This window comes from Dendrobium catenatum, unplaced genomic scaffold (assembly GCF_001605985.2).
Source record: "Dendrobium catenatum unplaced genomic scaffold, ASM160598v2 fragScaff_scaffold_1490, whole genome shotgun sequence".
In the NCBI taxonomy this organism is placed as follows: domain Eukaryota; kingdom Viridiplantae; phylum Streptophyta; class Magnoliopsida; order Asparagales; family Orchidaceae; genus Dendrobium; species Dendrobium catenatum.
In genome coordinates, this window is record NW_021319952.1 from 264146 (window position 1) to 286178 (window position 22033).

Consider the following 22033-nt stretch of genomic DNA (forward strand, 5'->3'; position numbering starts at 1 on the left):
AGATCTACTTGTATTTCTATTTGCCTAGTATGTAAAGACATGCGCATGCAATTTTTGGTAAACATCAAGCCTTCAATTCTGCATGAAAAAAAGTCTAATTCTAGCCAAGTACAAGATAAGAACTGAGAAGTTACATGGAGAAGCCAAACCAAAGTCACCCTTTTCATAATTTTCGTGGACATTATAAATACATTAATAAACTTCAGTAGCTTCACAAATAACAAAACGTGCTTCTTCCTTGATAAGTGCCTTCTACAGCACGGGTCTTATTTGCCTCTCATGAATACCTTATATTAATCTTGGCTTCAGCTCGCCCTTTCTTAATTCTTCCACCACTTTTTTGACATAAATTTCTAGCTCCTTTCTTCTTCTTCTTCTTCTTTCATTCTTGTTGTCCAAAGAGGATTCAGTACTCAAATTCTTGAGAGTGTTGTAGTCATGGATGAGTCCCTCTACTTGCCTCCTGGTTTCAGATTCCACCCGACCGACGAAGAGATCATAACTCACTACTTGTCGGAGAAAATCATCGATCAAAGCTTCTGCCCGATCGCCATAGCCGAAGCGAATTTCAATGATTGTGAGCCATGGGATCTTCCAAGTAAGTAATCACACCCTTCTTCCCCCTCCTCTCATATTATTTCAACTATACCATCATAACTATTATCTGTGATTAGCTTTATGAATTCAGTATTCTTCCATGCACGTAATTTACATAGAAATTTATATATGTTGCAGGCAAGGCTAAGATGGGAGAGAAAGAATGGTTCTTCTTCTGCCAAAAGGATAGAAAATATCCTACAGGAATGAGAACAAACAGGGCTACAGAATCTGGATATTGGAAAGCCACAGGAAAAGATAAGGAAATTTATAAGGGGAAGGGTGTTCTTGTCGGTATGAAGAAGACTCTGGTCTTTTACATTGGGAGAGCTCCGAGAGGGCAGAAGAGCAACTGGGTCATGCATGAGTACAGGCTTGAAGGCAAACATCAACAACACTTTAACCTCTATAAATCCGGCCGACAGGTAATTTTTTTTTCTTAATTTCATATTTTTAGGAATTCTATTTGTGAAAATAAAATTATTTATTTTAAGGAGTTTGAAAGATTTAAGTTTTTTTTTTTTTAATTACGTCTAACCAAAATAATTAATATAAAGAATTGGGCAAATTCTCACGTTCTTTAAAACAAGTTGACAATTTACAAGCAAGCAAAAATTTGCTTAGGATAAAAGTCACATCATCATAAGATATTTAATAGTTTGAGTATTTGGTGAGACTATATATATTTTATCTTAAAAAGACAATTGTTCTTCTCCGATTAATTATTCTGTCCGAATGTCGTCCGGAGATCAACCAAAATGTGCCACGTTATCTCTTCGTTTGGTACCGCGGCTTATCGCTGACTTGATGCATTCCAGTTGATCTCCGAACGTTGTTCTCGGACTTCCGCTCAGAATAATTTCTCCTTTATTGTCTCATAAAATACTCATATTTGTCTTGCATCTCATAAGGATTTGTCTTCTCTAATATATATATATATAAAGAATTTTCTAAGTGATATTTTTTTCATTAAATTCTATTAATTTAGTCAATATTCAATGAATAATTTATATTTAATTGTTCCCAAAAATATTCAAAATTGTCTTACATCTCACCATGATGTGTTTTAACCTCTAATTACTGTCTCAATTGAGTCGATATTCCATGAATCAAAAGCCATTAATGACAACTAACTAACAGTCTTTAATGCCATAAATTTAGGATGAATGGGTCGTTTACAAGGTCTACCACAAGGCAAAGGACACAAAGATGATCCCAGCACAAGATTTAGCAACCAGTATGAACTCATTTGTGGATGATTTCTTAGTTGAAACTCCTTACTTGCCATCGCTCATGGATTCTTCCTTCAACTCAAGGAACAAAGAAATACTGGAGCCAAAAGAAGTACAAATTGATCAACAAAGTACTCAATCAATCTACTTCTCCCAAAGAAATACTCAAGGACCTTTCTTCTTCCACCATGAAGAAGAAATAATGAGAGATTCATCGATTTCAAATCAAAACTTAAACGCCTTCAATGGCCATGTCAAGATAGAACAATCATCAAACTCCATCGCCTCTGCTGAGGATTGTTCGGCTGTCTCCAAGTATCAGATAAGCAGTGTAGAAATGCAAGATTATGTTGATGATCCTTCTTCTAGTCTGCAAGCTCTGGACTTTGATAGCTTATTGAATTATGGATTTGTGTAAAATATATATATACTTCTAATAAAGTGTTAAATTATTTGTTTATTTCTTTTGTTGCCAAGATTAGTAAGATTATTATAGATATTTATATATGACAATACGTGGATGCTTTCAAAATTATGTATGTTGACAACTGAAAAGGATACATCAAAGCATTTAAATTTATTAGGAAATTGACATTTTGCTTGTGCAATATTAGGATGTGGATGTCTACTATGATGGAAACATTAGCTTATATGTTTCCACTAAGAGCTACATATGATAAAAACCAATAATATTGGAATATAGAATCAAAGGTTCAAAACTATCCATCAAATCATGAATAACTTTACTTATATAAAAAAATATTATCAAAATTAGGAGTGCAAACGAGTCAAGTTGAGCTTGAGTCATTTTATCTTGAGCTCGGCTTGTTGCTTAGATCGCGAGATCAAATTTGAGCTTGAGCTTGACTTGAGCTTAAATGCCCTGCTCGAGCTCGGCTCGTGATGATGGATGCACCTGCTCGAGCTTGGTTCTCATTCCAATCTTGCTTTCGCGTCCGCGGACCCATGCAACCGCGCTCAAGTGATCCAGCTTCTGTATCCGCGGTTCCAAGCAACCACGACCAAGTTGCTGATGTAGCACCCACGATGTTGCTTCTGTGCTCCCACCTTCCGCACTTTAGCTGCTTGACGAGTACTCGAGCCGAGTTTCATCTTGATTGAACTCGAGCTCCATAATCCAACCAAGCTGGAAAATCTGCTCGAGCTCGAGCTGGTTTACGAGTCGGCTTGACTCGTTTGCACCCCTAATCTAAATATCATTTTTTCAACATTTAAAGTTGAAGAATACCATAATCCCCATAACTTATATCAATGATATTTTATTAGGTTCGACATAATAGTCAGTTTCTGCAATACCTACCCATGTATTAATGTCTGATTATTTTAATTCTTATTATTAAGATAAGAATTTAGTCATAACCTATCATATCTGCACATGTTTTAACTCTCATACTATTTCTTATTTCTTTATTATTGTGGTAGTTGGATGCAAACTACCGCACAGTTCACATGTCACCATTCCAATTTGAATTCAAATATCCTTAGTAATTTTTTTTTAATGATATTCTTTTTTAAATTTAGCTCTATATAACTTCTCTAAGGCTTCATTTGGAACAATTTTGTTTCTATGTTTTAACCGGTTAATGATAAAAAACTGTCCCAAACAAGAAAAATTATTCTGTGCGGTTATCGGATTGTCCGGAAGCAAATCAGAGAGCTCCACGTCGCCCGGCACAGAATGACACACAACGCCGGTACACAGCAAAAAAGTGACGTGACTCCCTTTGATTTTTCTCTAGACGCCGTCCGATGACTGTAATGAATAAAATTTCCCCAAATAAAGCCTAAAATTGCATAATTATTTTTTAAAGTCTTTGATGAGAATAGGTGGAAGCCAAACTTGCTTGTCGCAAGTCTTGGAACATCGTTGAGGAATATTCCGATAACATCTGAACATGGCTTAAACGATATATATTAGCCGCACTTTATACGTTTGAGGTGAGCCTTTACTGAAAGGATCCTTAAAAATCCACATGTTCAGATTTGATAAGTCAATAATGTACACGTCAGCATTGACATCATCCAATATTCCCCTCTGAATATATAGTAAAGCACTATTCAGTAGCAGTTATCAGCTCTATATATTTCAATATTTTCAAAATTACATGTTATCTATTTGGGAGATTTATATATATATATCATATATTATTCTATTTATATATATATGATATTTAAAATATTAAAATTATATATGTCATTTATATGTGATATTAAAATAATATAGAATGATATATATGTAATATTAAAATTTTAATTATTAAATATATAAATGAGATAATATAAAATGATATGTTGTAAATCCCCCTATATATTTATGAGGCCGCGGGGCTGAATATTGAATGGATTAGAAGCGAAGGAGAGGTTTAACTTACGCGCATAAGCTTGCTTGCGACCGCGTTTTTCCTTCTCTGGAAGCGAGGATTTGCGGCTTATTTATTTATTTGAGCAAAGAACAGGGATTCCGTGGGCCACAAGAAACGTCCTATCTGATTCCTGAGGTTATCTTATCTCATGACCTTTAATTTTTTTTATTATTACTTTTTTTTATAACACAGTTTATTAAATTTATATGTTTTTTAAGTTTATTAAATTTATATGCTTTTTTTAATTTATCTAATAAAGCTCATTTTGATCTCAATCTTAATAGGTTAGAGAGTTTTGACTATCAATCAAGAGATTTTAAATTCGAATCATATGTATGTGAATTTATGTTAATTGACCTAAACGTCCACCACTACAAAATAATTTATATTAATCTTTATTAAGATTTAAATCTCACAACTTAGTGAATCGTGAGAAATATGCCGTTCATCTTGGTTTTGACTATCAATCAAAAGGTCTTTGATTTAAGTCTTACATATGTGATGTGTTTAAGTCATGTACATGTGATGTATGTATGAATTTGTCTTAATTGACATAAATATCCTAAGAAAATTTTGAATTTTTTTTTTAGGAAATTAGTTGCTAAAATTAATGATCATGGGAGCCTACAAATCTCATTGTGTGTGCTCCTTTTGTTAATAATGAAAAGTCGGCCTTTGATTGATTGAATCTAAATCAGATGAGTGAGTGAGATGAAAATTTTGAATGTCATTGTCCTTAAATCAAGTCGCCTTTTGAATATCTTATATTTAGGATTACATTTATTTAACTATATATATATATATATATATATATATATATATATATATATATATAGAAACAGGGTATCTACCCACTGCCACCCCATAAGAGATGTTTGGAGGCATTACTAATCCTTCAACGAGCCTACCAATCTCATAGGTGCATGACCCGCAGTTATTTTCTCCTCATTTAAAAAGTGGTGCCGCATGAGAGGCGAAGCATAAGGAGTTGGAGGATCCCAATCATGCTTGATCAACAACGCAGCTAAACCCGATTGGGTTCTATTAAATTTATATTTTACATGAATGTAGCTTATATAGGAATATTTTAAGTCAAAAGTAGTGAATATGTAATATATTATTATTTGGGCAAAAAAGGTTCAATGATAAATACCTTTTTAAGAATGTTGAATAAACAAAGAACATAAGTGAGTTTCTAGAAAAAAAATAGTGAGTTTCTAGCGACAATAGAGGCATCGTCAAAACTCAAAAGGATGAAGCAAAGCAGAGTCGAGCCGGACTAAACTCAAACGAGCTCGTTTACAGGCTTGAGCTCGAACTCAAAACTTGATAAGCACAAACTAATTAGCTTTTTTTTTTTTAATTTATGTATAAAACTTTTATGATATTTGTATTATAAATTTTGTGACAAGTTGCATGTTTAACTCAAATTTTTGTTATCTTAAAAAGTTATTAAGAAAATGATAAATTAAAATTTCGAAAAATATATTTTAAAACCAAGTAGCTCGACAAGCTAAAGAGTCGAGCCGGACTAAACTCAAACGAGCTCGTTTACAGGCTTGAGCTCGAACTCAAAACTTGATAAGCACAAACTAATTAGCGAGTCGAGTTCGAGCCAGCTCGCGAGTTGACCCGACTTTCTTAAACCCCTAATCGGCATTCAAACTCATCCTAATACAAATTTCTTGAAAATATTATTTATTATTATTAGTTTTTTCTTAGAATTCAAAACCCTAGCTCAAAAACCCTTTATGCCTTATCTAGAATAGTTCATAGAAGTGGTTGTCATTTTGAACTCTCTCACAATCTTAAACATGTGCAAATATGGGAGGAGTTTATCACTAGTTGGGCTGCCTAACCGACTGATGAAGTCCAATATTGCTGAAGAAAATGCTAATGTAAATAAAGAATTTTATATACTACATTCTATAGTTTATTTTATGTATGAAAATAATGTATATTAATCATCATTTTTAATAAATCAGTCATCATAGATTCATATATTTCTTAAACAATGTAGCTTAAAATTTTAATTAACTTTTAATCCTTCTTTCTTTAGATCCTTACAAGCTACTTTCACAACTAATTACTTATAGGATTCAGCTCTTTAAGATCCCGAAGGGGGAGATATCTCAAAAAAAATCTTACAAATCACAATATTTTTCATTTGACCCTTTGATTTAAGGACAATTATTAGGTCAGGTGACCTGACGTAGCTCTACGTTCGGACGCCAATAATATGTCGCCACGTGCTCTAACTCTTTACCGCGCGGCCCGACGACTTGACTCGGATCGGAACCCGGAATTGCTATATTTGCGTATTGCTTGTTATTGCTCGGTATTGCTAGGTATTACTTGGTAATAACGAGAAATACCGCTCTGTGAAGACTAATACCGAGCAATATCCAGAAAAATTCGGTATTGCTCGGTATTGGTAGGTATTGCTCGGTATTTGTCTTCACATAATGGAATTTCTCGTTATTGCCGAGCAAAATCGTCCAATACCTATCAATACCGAGCAATACCGGGTCGTCATGGATTTAAATACGCATGTGCGGCATACCCACTATTCGCCGGGTCTGATCCGCGGTATTGTGCCTGCTACGTGGTGCTATATCAGTGGTGACCGAACGTAGAGCTACGTCAAGTCACCGGACCAAATAAAAGTTCATGATTTAGGGGTTATTTTGGGCTACTTGGTTTGAAGTAAAAGCATGTAAAATATTTCAAACGCAGGAGTTTAAAAAATATTGATATTTGGTTTGAAGTAAATCAAATGCAACATAAAATTTTGATGTATTTAAAATTTACCATCTAATTCATTTTTTTAGTGTATTTGAAATTCCTTCGATTTGAATGATTTTCAAATACATTGAAACTTCATTGCCTGTTGCCACCCACCGATCTAGACTTGTTCATTAAAATATAAAAAAGTATTATCTTTCTTCGTTAACTCAAATTCTAAGAACTTTCCTATAAATTCCCCCAAAGAACAAACAATCTAGTAAATAGAAAAAAACATAGTCGAATTAATACATGAAATTAAGATTTCTACTTCAATTAAAAATTCCATCCTCCACCCTCATCGGCCCAACTTCAAACCCAATACTTGTCAAATCTCTTACTGTGAAGGAATTTTACTTCTTCTTCTTCTTTTAATGAAATAGTCTAATGTCATTATCTGTACTGGAAATTTTTATCTGACCTTGACATAGCCTTGGATTCCTGGCCATTTACAAATGGTCAATTGGGTATGATATTGGTAATTACTGATGTACAAAATGTCGGCAATCTCAGATAAAATCAGCTTATCTGAGAGATGGTCACATATTGTAATTAGAAATTGATTAAAAAAATTAGTAATATTTAAGGAGGTAATTTATATGCAGGGGCATATATGTAATTTATATGCAGGGGCATAAGCGTAATATTTCAAAATTTGAGTTGATTTTAGGACTTTAATTGTATATACATGCACATTAGTTTATATCAAATTGTTAGCATTTAATGAATTTTGAAAAATAAAAAAGAATTATGACATGCACATAATTTTTGTTTAGAGTAGATTGATTGGCCTAATAAATCAATAGTCCCAAATTTATGTTAATTTGAAATCTAACATGTTGAGAAAAGTACGATTAGTGGTTCAAGATTGTATATTGGGGGCGAGACCCGACATTGAAGCTTCATCAAGCTTCCACCAAAATACAATGTCGAATGAGATGGCTGGAAGGGGGAGCACCTAATTCGAAAGGAATAGGGATAGTGCACTTCGTGACAAGGTTTGCAAGCACACCTCACCGCTCCGCCAGCACACCTCACCGCTCACGTTCTCCTGCACGCGCTCCGGCGGCACGATTGCCTGAGCAGCTGCCGTGACAGTCTGCCATCAACGGCCGTCTGCTATCCTAACTACCTGTCTCTTACATCTCTATAAAACCATTGTACAATCCTAAGATGATTTTCAATGAAATGAATACATTCATTCCTCTGCATCGTCTTCCTCCTCTCTGTTCTTCGCTAAGCTCTTGTAGGTCTTTCTTCATGGTATCAGAGCACGTTTGTAATACTCTAACAGATTTTAGGATCAATGGTTATTATATTCTTCTAATTCTATTGCCTACTTAATTAACTATTTGAAGGCTTATTGGGGATCTTTAATGGAAGTTGGGTGTAAAGACCAAAGTGAGCTTAAAATATGAGGTGTGAGTTTATAGTAGAAAACATAAGGACAAAGCTTCTTTTATCTACTAACAACTAATATTCCTCTCAGTATGAGAAGATATTGTTAATGTAGTAGATTGAATTCCTCTTATTATAAGCCCCAAACCCACTTGTAATAGTTTATGATTCAGCCCTCATATTTAGAGTTTATAGAAAAATCTTTAAAGACATTCTTAAGAGATTCTCCATCATTTTGGTGAGTTCTAGAGAAAGAGTCCTTAACAATCAATCAATATAAAATAAACAACTCTTTAAAAAGTCTGGAGATTTTGTTAAAGATGTGGATAATTATGCTTGATAGAAAGTAGAACTAAATTCAAGTCTTTCTTTGAGGGTGGCATGAAAGAGTTCATAGAGAGGTACATCAAAGGCCCATAGAATGTGAATGATAGTCTCTAAATGATTAAAGTACTAGTAAGGGGTTAGATGCACTATCATAAGAGTTTCTAGTTGTCAAGTTAACCATAATGAAATGGTGTTGGAGAATAACATCAATCAAAGTGAAGACTCCGAAGAATTATGACATAAAGAAAGTTGATTCATGTCCCTTAAGGAAAATGCCTCCCATACTAGACATCGTAACTCATCCTGAAAGACATCACGAACGTGTTAGCAAAGCGAAGATGGGCTAAATCCACTATGCTCGTTAGAGGATTACAGGTCAACAAGTCTAAACTTGATGGATGGTTGAAACTAATAATACCGAGGCGGTTGATGCCAGGTTGCAATAGAGGAGGAATTCCAAGATGTTAAGAGGGAACAACAAGAATGACCCCGAGAAGACTAGCTCTGAATTATAGCATATCCTACAGGAGGCAAGCTAAACATTTTCCAATTTCGTTAATTGTCAAACCTCATGTGGGAGCTAAATGATTTCATTATGTACCACGAACATGGTCCTCTAAGGATAGGCATGAGGTACTTTGCCAATAAGGTTCCACTTTTGGGAAGAAAGGGGAAGAAGCATAACATCCTTCATTGAAACATTGATTCCTATATTAATGCATGCTAGATTAAGAGGCTCCATTAATTTGTGCGTTAGATACTTGCTTATCATTGGACAATTGTTCAAAGGATCACCGATGGGGAGATTGTTTCTAGTTGACAACATTAAACTATTGCATGCAAGAGTATCTTTGCCAATATGTAAGTATCATGAGGGAATCACATGAAAATTTAGCGCACACATATGAATGAGTAGACCACAACTCATAATAATGCAATAGTTACATAAAATATCCTAAAAAGAGAAAATTCATGGAGTTTGGCAAAACTAACATAATTTCCCTATGTATTTTATAATTTATACTGATCTACCCTTCTCTGCCACCAAATAAAAAAAAAAAGATTTTAGGATAAAGGTGATCAATGTTAATGTTAAGTTAAAGATGAAGTATATCAAGCATCAACTTTAATAGGAGATTAACAATCAATGATAGAGGACATTGATAGCAATCAACAAGAGTTATAGACAATAAAGAAGAGACATCTACAACAATATGCACTTTTTGACAAGCATCAACAACAATAGAAAGTGAATGTCAACAAGCACATACTTCAAACACTGTGTGTAATAAGTAAACCTTTAGAAGTATCTTACATCTAAAAATTCTCTCTTAAATCTTTTTTATGTGTAAAAGTTGAGCCTATTTAATTTTTTTTATAAGATTATCACATTCATTTTGATAAAAATTTAAAACACCATAGCAATATACTTTGATAACACTGATCAGTTAATGTTTTTAAACAATCAAATATCAAAATGAAATTAAAAGTAAGTGATATTAGGATCATCAATGTGCTAATTTTTACTAGGATATAAAAATAAAAATTCATTTAATCCTTCGCATTATCAAGATAAAATTTAGACTATATTTATGAATATTTAATTTAAATTAAAATAACTTAGTATCATTAAATTCATCTCATCAAAATCTTCATTTCAATTATAAATGTATTAAAATAAGATTTCAAATATCTCAAAATCAATTCCCAAATATCCTAAGTATTCTAGGATCTAAATATTCCATCAAAACTCATATTTAATCAAATGAATTTTCTAATGCCATCAACTCCTTTATCTATATATTTCATTTACCAAGCTACAGATCTCACCATTCCAAATTAAAAAAAAAAAAAACAAAACAAAACAAAAAACTGTATTATGCTTCTCCATATTGCAAAGCTTTCTCTAGATTAAAAAAAAAAAATCCATACACAAAAAATTTCACCCTCAATTAAGGCCTCGTTTGATTAGGCTTTTTCTCCATTTTCATTTGAATAAGCCTAAATCAATTAGTATTTACTGTTTGGAATCAAAGCTTAACAATGATTACAAAATTCTTTATTGGGCGGTTACAAAATTCTTTTCGTATCTGCTTCTTCGATCACAAAACGGAGTTTTGAAAGCGAATTATGTCTTTTATAATAAAATCTTAAAAGCATAACTCCTAAACAAACAATTTAAAATTACTTTCAAGTATTAATAAGCACTTTTAAAAATATTAGTCAAACACATCTCATTATTGAAACTCCATTTTATTGAACAGCTTTTTCTCAACCTCCTTTTCTAAAACTCTTTTTTATGTAAGCATAAACTGAATCAAACGAAGCCTAAAACATGGCCTCCTACTTCCTCACCCGCGCTTCTTCATTATTGCGTAAAAAAGCACAATTGCCCAGTAAAGACCCTTAACATATATATGTAGTAAGACCTTCAACTCCTATGGCGGAGATCGAGAGTTGAAGAGATCTTTAATTTGATATTCAGTATCTTGGTCTGTTCTTTGAGAGCTTTGACTATCAATCAAGATGTCTCAAGTTAATTGGTTCAAATAGTTTGAAGCTCGTATATGTGAATTTGATTTAATTGGTTCAAAGTCCCAAATACATAAATAAATTTCTGAAGTCCAAATATTGTGCTTCAGATCCACACCAACAAAAAAATGGATAATAAAAAAATCTAGAGTATTTCCGAACTAAATAAACATAACAAAATTTAAAAAAAAAATACAATACTGAATAATATATTGACAACATACAAGGAACTTAATTAAGAATCTTTTTTCAATTGCATTGCAGGCACCAGCACTCCACTCAAAGCACGCATAAATGACATAAACCATAGGCATATCCATCGCCTCGTTTATTCCTCAACAACGCACAGAAAGAAACCCACATATTATTTACCATCAATCAATCAACCTTTACGATAAAACAAGAATAAAAATAGCGTAAAACAACAGAAGCATTAAGCAACCCCTTCAAAAAAAAAATGCAAACGCCAATACCACGAGAAAAAGACTAGAAGCAAAAGAATACCGTTAATTTTCTGAAACCAGCCAACCAGCAATAACTTCATCTCTGAGAAGGCTCCAAAGTCCTCACATTTGCGCTCGAAATCCCTTCTAGCCTGTCCTTTGTTATGTCTACAAAGTGGCCAATCATTTCGTGGAACATCTTGAGACCAGATAACGGCAAGATGATAGATGAGCGATCTGGTCCAGCCACCTGCATTAAAACTCAATCTCTTAGCAGTATTTCCAGAATCTCTTTTTAACATTCTCAACAAACAAGAAAGATTAAAATATTCAAAGAGTATTGCCGTTAAGTCCGTCCGTTTATAAGACCAACATGATCTCACAACCTTCTAGCAAATTCATGGAACCAATTTGTTATCGAAAAATAAATTTGGTTAAGGAAAATATTGATTAAGGTGAGAAGGTTGTCATTAGAATGGAATGTGACAACCACAAAACAACGTAAATATTTGTATTGAGAACATATTCATTTTATTTAGTAGAAATCAATCTTAGATGGGTATTTTACTTGGCACACAAATGGCTTGCTCCTTAATAGGGGTGGATGCATTATGGGACCCTAAGGGCATGGGCCCCCACTGAATTTATTGTTAACATATATTTAAGTATATTATGAGTCATTAATTACAGGTTAAATCATTCATATCCAAAATACCAATCCGCAGCTCTGCTTTTCATGTGCGAACAATGAGGCAGACGATCTTCGGCCTTCGGCTCTTCGCGGAAAAGCTTCCCACAGGGCACGGGAAGTACGGAAGTTGGAACACCGAACACCCTTGCTTCTAATCTCGTTCAAACTCCCCGTCGCCCTTCTTCTAATCTCATTTGAACATGCGATAGGTTGGTAGTCGGCGCACTGCTTGGTAGGTATCTGAGATTCTGATGCTTTGATTTTGAAATACAAAGCTTTTATTACTACCCTAATACTTGAACTCTTCACGAAAGGCTTCTTACAACGCACGGACTGAAGCCAAAGGCCAAAAGCCCGGAAGTCAGAACGCTAAACCGCACGCCCTACTTCTAATCTCGCTCGGTTCGGTAGATGCTTTCTATATTTTTATTTTTGTTAGTTATATCAGTTTTATTCTTATCATCTTCATTTGCCCATCCCCAATTATTTTTTATTGGTTTTATGAAATGTACTCTCCAATCACTCGTGTTAGAGTCAACTTAATTCCGTCTTAAAACTCTCCATTCAACTTTACGTTTAATGAATTTTTGTACTCATCTAAGTTATGAATAACTTTGTGATTGAATAATCAAATTTATCTAATCATAATTTGATTATTATTTTTTAATATTGATGAAGCTCTCTTATCTTCTAATACTTTTTGAGACACCTCTTCATTTTAATCATATGATATTAACCTTTGAAGTTATGACATAATTGTATCTCGCTTCTTTATTTTACAAACTAAGATACTTTAACTTATGATGCATTGACATCATTTGATTTGTTAACCTTGTTTCCATTCAAATTAATATGGAAATATATTAAAAAAAAGTTGAAGAAAATGATCAAAAAATTTTATATGGAGAAAAACAATACATAAATCAAACAAAGCCGTGCATAAACAAATTTTGCAAATATCCCAGTCGATCCTGAATTGAGAAAAAAAAGTTTAGATTATCATCCTAATAAGAGAGATAGTGCTCAAAGACATTACTTATTGAAAGGGCCATTTCAATCGCGTGATCATGAATTCCCCCACACAACTTGGAGCTAAATTTTGTAGATTTAATATTTGCATGGTTTGATGATCACAAAGCTTGGTTAGAATATAGTATAACCAAGAATGCAACTTATTATTTATTTTTTATCTGTATAGACCTCATATTGGAGAACATGCTAGTGGTGATAGTTTTGAACAAAAAAGTTTTAAAATTGAAAAAAAAGATAGATTTCGTATTCATGTTGGTAATATTAACAGTGCACATAACATTGCTAGACAGAAATGTGAAGATTTAATGAATCAAGAAAGAGATATAAGATTTTCTTTCAAAAGACCTTCTAATCAAAACCACAAAAATTATCGTACATGATTAAATGCAAGTGTAGATTGTGTATGTTTCCTTTTGCAGCAGGGATTAGCATTCCGTGGACATAATGAATCAGAGGATTTTGAGAATCAGAGGATTTTGAGAATCAATGAATTTTTCTTAAAATTTTATGCTTTCTTGCTAGCCATATTGAAGACATAAGTAAAGTTGTTTTGGATAATTCACCTTGAAATAATAAATTAATAGCTCTAAAAATTCAGAAACAAATCACAAAAGCTACTACAATTGAGGTTTCAAATTTATAATGACTGAATTAAAAAAATGATGTATTCGTAATTTTACATGATGAATCTCAGGATATATCAGTTAAACAACAAGTTGTTGTTGCATTATGTTATGTTGATACACAAAGATATGTTATTGAGCATTTTATTGGGATTATTCATATAGGAGACACAACAGCTCCAACACTAAAGATGGTTATTGAAGAACTTTTTGCGAAGTATGAGTTGAGTGTGACACAGTTACGATAGAGCAAGCAATATACGAGAATAAGTTTAATGGACTAAAAACATGAATCATGAAAGAAAATTGTTTAGCTTATTGTGCATTGTTTTGCACACCAATTCCAACTAGCATTAGTTACAATCGTAAAAAATTATGTCCAAGATGTTTTCTTCTTTAATATTGTGACTAGCTTCTTAAATTTTATTGGTAGCTCATGCAAAAGAAGAGATTTACTAAAAGGAAAACATTATGAGAAAATTGTTGAGTTAACTATAAAGTGGAGGAGTTACAAAAGGTCGAGGTTTAAATAAAAAAAATTGTCTTTCAAAGACCAAGAGACGCTCATTGGGGTTTCCACTATAATTCACTCATTAGCTTAATCCTTTTGTTTGGGTCTATAACAGAGGTTCTTGAGATAGTGATACATGAGGGATCGAGTAGTGAGAAAAAAGGTGAAGCATATTTCCTACTTGAATCGGTGCAAAATTTTAAATTTGCATATAATGAAAACTAAATTAGGAGTTACAAATGAGTTATCATAAGTACTACAAAGAAAGGATCAAGACATTATAAATGTCATGAGTTTGGTTAAAGTTTCGAAACAACGACTCCAAAATATGAGAAATGATGAGTGAGACTACTGAGACATTTTATTTAAATAACATGAATTATTTTGTAAGAAGAATAGCATAAATATTTCAAACATGACTGATACATTTGTGATGGGATGAAGATCAAGGCATTGCACTAAAGGTATAACAAATAAACATCATTATCAAATCGAATTATTTTACATTATTATAGATATGCAACTTCAAGAGCTCAATAACAGGTTTGATGAAATTAATACATAATTACTTACGTGTGCGACATGTTTGAATCCATATAAGTCATTTTCAGCTTTTGATAAAAAATGATTGTTATGCCTAGCAAAATTTTATCCGTAAAATTTTTCAGAAATAGATATCATCATACTAGACAATCAAATTGAACATTTTATTGCTAATATGAGATCGAATAATGCATTTATGAATTTAAAAGGACTTAGAGAACTTGCTAAGAAAATAGTGGAGACTAGGAAGAATGATATTTATCAATTGATGTTCTTAGTTATAATGCTTGCTTTGATATTGCTAATTGCTACAACAACAATCGAACGAGCTTTTTTTGTATTCAACATTATAAAGAATCATTTACACAATTATATGGGAGACTCCTAGAAGAATGATTGTTTAACTACTTATATTAAAAAGGATATACTTAATAGTATTGCCAATGAATTGATTGTACAACGATTTCAAAAAATAAACTTGGCAGGAGAAATTATAGATAATATGCAAGTTTTTATTTTATCATAAAATTTATCTTTTTATAATAAATCTAACTATTTTAAAAAAACTGTCAATGCTGGTCCCAAGCCTAGATGAAAAAAGTTGACAGTTTATTTTTTACTTCAATAATTTGTGCCCCCGCATGAAAAAATTCATGGCTCTGCCCTTGCCAGCCGCCGCCGCCCACCGTCAGTGATTGCCACCGACCATCAATGTCTTTAAGACTTTATATTACACTCATTTTATTTTAAATCAAACAAAAAAATGTTATCTCATGGATTCATTTTACACTCATCTAAACAACTCTAAAGTATTCCATTTACACTAATTTTTTTTTACACTGCACTCCTACGTTGCATATCTTTTTCAATGAACTAAACAACCTCTTAATATGTTATGCCATTCTGAGGGGTATCTCTAAAAGTTTTTTTTTTTTTTCAGCATGAATTAGCAGATTGTATAATCCATAAGATGTTGAAGAATATATATATATATATATATATATAGCCGTACAATAATAATTATAGGTGAATATAGATATTATATCCAGTCTAGTACCTCTGATATCCTCAAGAAATGACCCCTGTTGTTGCTTCCCAAATCAAAGAAGAACCTCTTTTGGTCTGCTCGAATGACTTTGGAGAGTCCCATGCTTGCAACGTCATCTTGTAGAGGCAACTGATCAACTAGTCTATCAAGACTTAAGTCAGATTCTGGAACTGGGTGATTACTATGACCTGAACCTGATATGAATCCAGCTCCCACATCATCTGAAAGTCCTGGTAGATGCTCCGAAGGCTCCATATTTTGCTGCATTGTTTTAAGAAATTATAGAAAAATGAAGAAAAAATTGAAAGCAAAAAAAGTAAATTGGGTTATTTCATATAACTTAGCAAAACCTGATTAGATATGAAGATTCGGGATACTTCTTCATTGATCTCCAGTAAAATATTCCTGAATGCTGCCCATCCCTCCTCACCAGAGCTTCCTGCAGGTACAATAATCGTACTACGATTGCGATTAACTGATGCTTCTGAAACCTACAGAACAAGCATTTCTATCAAATTTTCATAATAAGTACAAAAGTCCACACCATATTCATAATAGCATTGTACCATTCAAGAAAGTAAAAAAATTAAAATATTTTAATAGAACTAAATATTACCGCAAAATGGTGTAACATACAATTTATTTATAGTTTCAAAAAGAAAATAAAAAACTTGAAAAACAATTCACATTTTCCTTGACTCATTCACTTATTTTAGATCTCTCTCCAAGATAATTTTTTTGTTACGTGTGGTGCTTCTGTTAATATGGGATTTCTATTGTAGTCCTCCATGCCTTGACCTGGCAAGCGATTTTGTGAAGCAATTGATTTTGTAAATAAGAAAAACACGTTTCACCTCGTTTGGTTGGGCGGTTCGCGCTGTAAAAATGTGTACAAAATAATTCTGAAGAAAATAGAGTTTCAAAGAACACTGTTTGAATTGTTGAATTAAGTGCATAATATTATTTGAATAAATTCCTCTCTATGCGCTTACTCATTTAAAAGAAGATATCAAAATATTTAATTAGGTTATCAATTTTAGCATTTTTACTATAAAAGACTAAATTGTCCATCTATCAAAATTAAATATATATACTTTATTTTTATCAATTAAAAAAATACATATATATGAAATTCTTAAAAATAGTAAATTATAATATTATAACAAACCTCTAATTTTATAATTTAAATAAATCATAGAGGTTGTTAGAGTGCAGAATCTTATTGCTTTCAGCTGCCTAATGAGTTTGAAAATTTACTGAAAAATGGAATACTGCAAATGAGTTGGGAAGTAGTGGGTAAACTCACATGATACCCTAAATAACCACTACAATGAAAATTTGTGAGTCACGGACAAGGAAATATCACAACGAAACCTAAATCCAGAAGGCTAAAATATTATTTCAACAAATACCTTGGATCAAAAATGGCGTAGAGTGATGTTTGGACATAAGCAGGTGCGTGAGAAATTCGTAAAATCCTAAAAATTACCTAATCTGCAGCTCAATATACAAAAGTGCTACATAAAATTAAAACATAACCGGTTGGAATAATCCTGCTAATAAGTAGGCAGGAGGAATAACTCATGGATTGCAGTAAAGAAGGAGAAGATGAACATACGTAGGGCACCATGCAGCGGACAGTTGATGTGGAATGCTAAGATGGAAGAATTTGAAATACGATGGCGATGAGAGGGATGGAAGAGAAAAATTGCGGCCTCTCTCTTGGGGATGTGAAGGCGGAAATTGCAAAGCTGGAGACGTCACTAGAGTTCATGTAGACGTGGGGGCCGGTATTTGGGACTTTTGCTCTTACAAAAACGTGAAAGCACTAGAAAAGCACCACTTAGGAAAGCTTTCAGAAATCTCATTTAAATGGAGTTTTCATCAAACTGTTTTAAGTTGAGCATTGAAGCCAAACGTAATAAATGAATTAGCTTTAGCGTTTATACCTCAAAAGTTGTAATTAAGCTGTCTCAAACAGAGCCTCGAGGAGTTCTTTTAAATTTCTGATGTTTGGATAATGTTTAAGCGAGAACTTGATGGCAATTTGGAATCAAATTGGGTTGATATTGTGCCAACTATATCAATTAACCAAGAGATCATAAGCCTATATATAGATGATCTATATCATGAAATTCGATATCATTAGATCGAATAAAAACATTTTCATTCAATTTTAATTCTTCTGAATACAAGTTAAATGAGCGGTTCATTTGAGTAAGGTACAAGTGTGAATACCTGATTCTGGGTCAAGACATCTTTTATATACTAGCATGACGCTTAAATTTTTTTTTACCTTGCTAACTTTTCTCTACATCCAAATATTCCTGCATAAATTGTTATTGGCTTGCTCGTATTAATGATTATGCTAAATTTTGATACAATGGAGACTCTACATTACAATTGATGCTGAATTTGGGTTGTTTGAATTTCTAATTTATTTCTTTGGATCTCATCAACCTAGGGATGGGTGAAGAACATCTTTCAACAATTCTTAATTGAAATCCCTGCTAAATTTAAGAGTTTTTTTCAATCAAATTAGTCTTATTCTTCCCATGATTTACTTGAGTCTTGCATTTCACCTATAAATCCTTGAATCTTGCACTTCACTTCCAACATCCTTCTTTGTGGCTCAACCTTCTTGTTGGAACTCAAGCTTTAGATATCAGGTCTTCCCATAATTCACTTTTAAGACAACAACATATCATACTAGTCCCTTCCAGATTGTGGAACAACATCATATGAAATACATAGTAGTAGCATCATGGCATAGGAGCGGAAAATCATAATTAACCACAAATGGAACAGATGAACCAGTTAAGGCTAGTGGGATTCCTCTCTATTACAAAATAGAGAATGAACAATGGAGAAAAGAAAAGAGATAGAGAGAGAGAAAAGAGAGAAAATCTAATTGCAATCATTTTAGAATTTGTAAACAACTATAAGACTGATAGGAAATACTTGAAATCAAGTATTTCCTATTCACCTTTACAGCAAATCTCCACGAAATACTGCTGTCCGGAGCAGGAGAACAGTGAAAACAGTGGAAAAACTGTAGAAAACTGAGAGAAAATCATAAGAAAAACTTGTATTTTACTAGTAGATGCAAGGAAATTAGCAAAGATACAATTGATCCTCAATTCGAGAGGAGGATCGATCTCTCCCAAATCTCTAGACGCCGCTAGAGCCCAAAGAAACCTAAATCTAAGAGATCTCAAATTTCAGCCAAATTCAAGATGCCCAAACCCTAGGAAAACAAACTATTTAATGCATACAAATCAAAAGGAAATCCCTAAACAGTCCCTACATTCAAATTTCCCTCTCAAAACCCTCAAAAAAGCTTCCTAAAAAGCTCCCGCACAGTGTGCGGCTTGCTCGGCATCTCCGCGGGCGGAGATTTCTCCACCGAGTTTGCGCTGGGCCGGTCCCGCACGGACCGGCTGGACCGGTCCAATGGACCGGTCTAACAATACTCCCCTCCTGAAGATCCACCTTGTCCGCAAGGTGGAAAGACGACACCCTCCATTCCTTCTTCATCACAAACAGTAAGGACTTGAAGAGTTCGGTCCTTACACCTGTGCCCCGGCGTATACCTTTCGTCACATCTAAAACAAAGTCCTTTTGCCCTCTTCTCCTGTAATTCTGTTTCAGTAAGCTTCTTGAAGTTATCCCCACTCCCTCCTCCTAATGGCTTCTCCCTGGTGGTCTCATTAATGTTGACTGATGCAGGCCCCTTGGGTGCTAAAACAGCGGTCGTAGTCTTGTAAGAGCCTCCTGAGCTGCTGCTCCTGGCTCCCTTCTCCAGATTATTCTGATTTTCTACCAGCTGTGCCAACTTCTCCCCCTCCGTCAGTCCATTGACGGCGAAGTATCGCTCCACCTTGTAAATCCACCCATACGCATCTTCTCCTTCGAATATGGGCATCTTCAACTTCCTCACCTTTTGGTCGCCCCCATTGCCCCGGATTCTTCCATAGTTTCCCCTCTCCCAAGTGCTAGGTGCACCCCATGTTTCCCGGTCTTCCCTTGCTCTACCATAGCCCAAACCTCCTTCAAAATCCCCCCTTCTGTCCTCAAAATCAGCACCTCGCCAACCACAGTATCCCTCATGGCGTTCCTCATATCCTCCTCTTTCTTCCCTCTGGACAGGCTTCAGATGGGGTCTTCTTCCTTCTCCTTCCACGATCTCCACCTCCTCTTCCTCGCTACGAATATCAGAATTCGTACTTTTTCCCTCCATTCTTTTCGCCACAGAAGCTGAAGTTTGGTTCTGGATTTCTAACATCTTTTTCATCATGTCTCGTAGATCGGCAACTTGCTCTTCCATGGAGGAAATCCTTTCCTCCACCGTCGTTTTAATTTGATTCATCTTCTCTTCAAGTCTTTCCTCCAGAGCATCCACCTTTTTGGCCGCCATCACAATCCTGAGTTTGTAAAATCACAAATTCTAGATTTGGAACTTCAAAAACAGCAATTCCCCTTCCTTCCGGGCAATTAATCACCGCTGAAATTTGCCGAAATCAGCCCTCCACCGGTCCCACGACTTGCTCTGATACCAATTTGATAGGAAATACTTGAAATCAAGTATTTCCTATTCACCTTTACAGCAAATCTCCACGAAATACTGCTGTCCGGAGCAGGAGAACAGTGAAAACAGTGGAAAAACTGTAGAAAACTGAGAGAAAATCGTAGGAAAAACTTGTATTTTACTAGTAGATGCAAGGAAATTAGCAAAGATACAATTGATCCTCAATTCGAGAGGAGGATCGATCTCTCCCAAATCTCTAGACGCCGCTAGAGCCCAAAGAAACCTAAATCTAAGAGATCTCAAATTTCAGCCAAATTCAAGATGCCCAAACCCTAGGAAAACAAACTATTTAATGCATACAAATCAAAAAGAAATCCATAAACAGTCCCTACATTCAAATTTCCCTCTCAAAACCCTCAAAAAAGCTTCCTAAAAAGCTCCCGCACGGTGTGCGGCTTGCTCGGCATCTCCGCGGGCGAAGATTTCTCCGCCCAGTTTGCGCTGGGCCGGTCCCGCACGGACCGGCTGGACCGGTCCAATGGACCGGTCTAACAAAGACATCCTTAGGTAGCTATAGAATCCATACCCAAGGCTACATAAAGGCAGCAAAAGAGAACAAAATTTTAGATTATATATAACTATACACTAACTAAAAACTTTTGAATTAGTTATCAAAACTTACGAAACCAATAACAAGATTTAAAACTTCAATATCTCCAGTTTAGTTGTATATGAGGGAACAACATTAAGTATAAGATAATAATGAAATTTGTTTCTAAGAAATGACTTTGTTTGCCTGTTCGAAAGATTATGAGCTATTAAAATCTTTTAAGATCTTCATCAATTCTTTGATCGCTGCACCCCTGATGAAATGAAATCTTCCATATACATGCTTTTTCCTTTCATGATATGATACGTGGACAAACAAATAGTGCATTAACTATCAAAATAGGCGCTATCAATAAGATATCTTGATTAACCAACTCACACATCAGGCCTTTGATCTATTAGGCTTCATTTACTAATGAAACATTAATGTATTTTAATTATATAGCTGACTACGCCAACACAAAATCCAAACATGATCGCCTACTAATTGTTTTTCTAAACATTTTAAACACAACTAATTAATAACTTCCTAGTATTCATATTTGCTACAAAATCTACATACCCTATATGATGTGAAACTACTAGGAGTTACGTTTAGAAAATAGAAAGAAAGGTGATTAAAGCTTTGCTCATTTAAATTTAATGCTAGCACGTAAAAGAGAGTTAAGAATTTGAAATATTTAACTTGCTTAGGCCAAAGACGTGCAATAGAGAATAACCAAAACTATTCTTTCAAAGTTCAAGGAAATAT

General features: G+C 34.0%; 2 protein-coding genes across 3 annotated transcripts in view; one reads left to right on the forward strand and one right to left on the reverse strand.

Moving 5' to 3' along the window:
* The first annotated feature begins 331 nt into the window (after positions 1–331).
* On the forward strand, positions 332–2289 carry LOC110108396 (NAC domain-containing protein 87). Its single transcript, XM_020839025.2, has 3 exons — positions 332–598; positions 736–1022; positions 1759–2289. Exons 1-3 carry the CDS (start codon positions 439–441, stop codon positions 2245–2247), a joined length of 936 nt encoding a protein of 311 aa, XP_020694684.1. The 5' UTR covers positions 332–438; the 3' UTR covers positions 2248–2289.
* An 8999-nt stretch (positions 2290–11288) lies between these two features.
* The window catches only part of LOC110108397 (transcription factor Pur-alpha 1), a 29127-nt gene continuing 18382 nt past the window's right edge, over positions 11289–22033 (reverse strand). The window contains exons 3-6 of one of the 2 annotated variants that reach the window (XM_028700348.1): positions 16496–16636; positions 16155–16406; positions 11759–11947; positions 11289–11641 (exon numbers count right to left, since the gene is read on the reverse strand). In XM_028700348.1, the coding sequence (XP_028556181.1) occupies positions 11795–11947; positions 16155–16406; positions 16496–16636 (546 nt within the window). In that variant the 3' untranslated portion in view covers positions 11289–11641; positions 11759–11794. Of the gene's footprint in view, positions 11948–16154; positions 16407–16495; positions 16637–22033 lie in introns of both variants that reach the window. The other variant, XM_020839026.2, reaches the window with a different exon arrangement.

Coding starts and splice junctions, on each gene's coding strand:
- LOC110108396 (XM_020839025.2), top strand. CDS start 439: ATGGATGAGTCCCTCTACTTGCCTCCTGGTTTCAGATTCCACCCGACC. Junction 599..735: donor TGAGCCATGGGATCTTCCAA/GTAAGTAATCAC, acceptor TATATGTTGCAG/GCAAGGCTAAGATGGGAGAG. Junction 1,023..1,758: donor TCTATAAATCCGGCCGACAG/GTAATTTTTTTT, acceptor CCATAAATTTAG/GATGAATGGGTCGTTTACAA.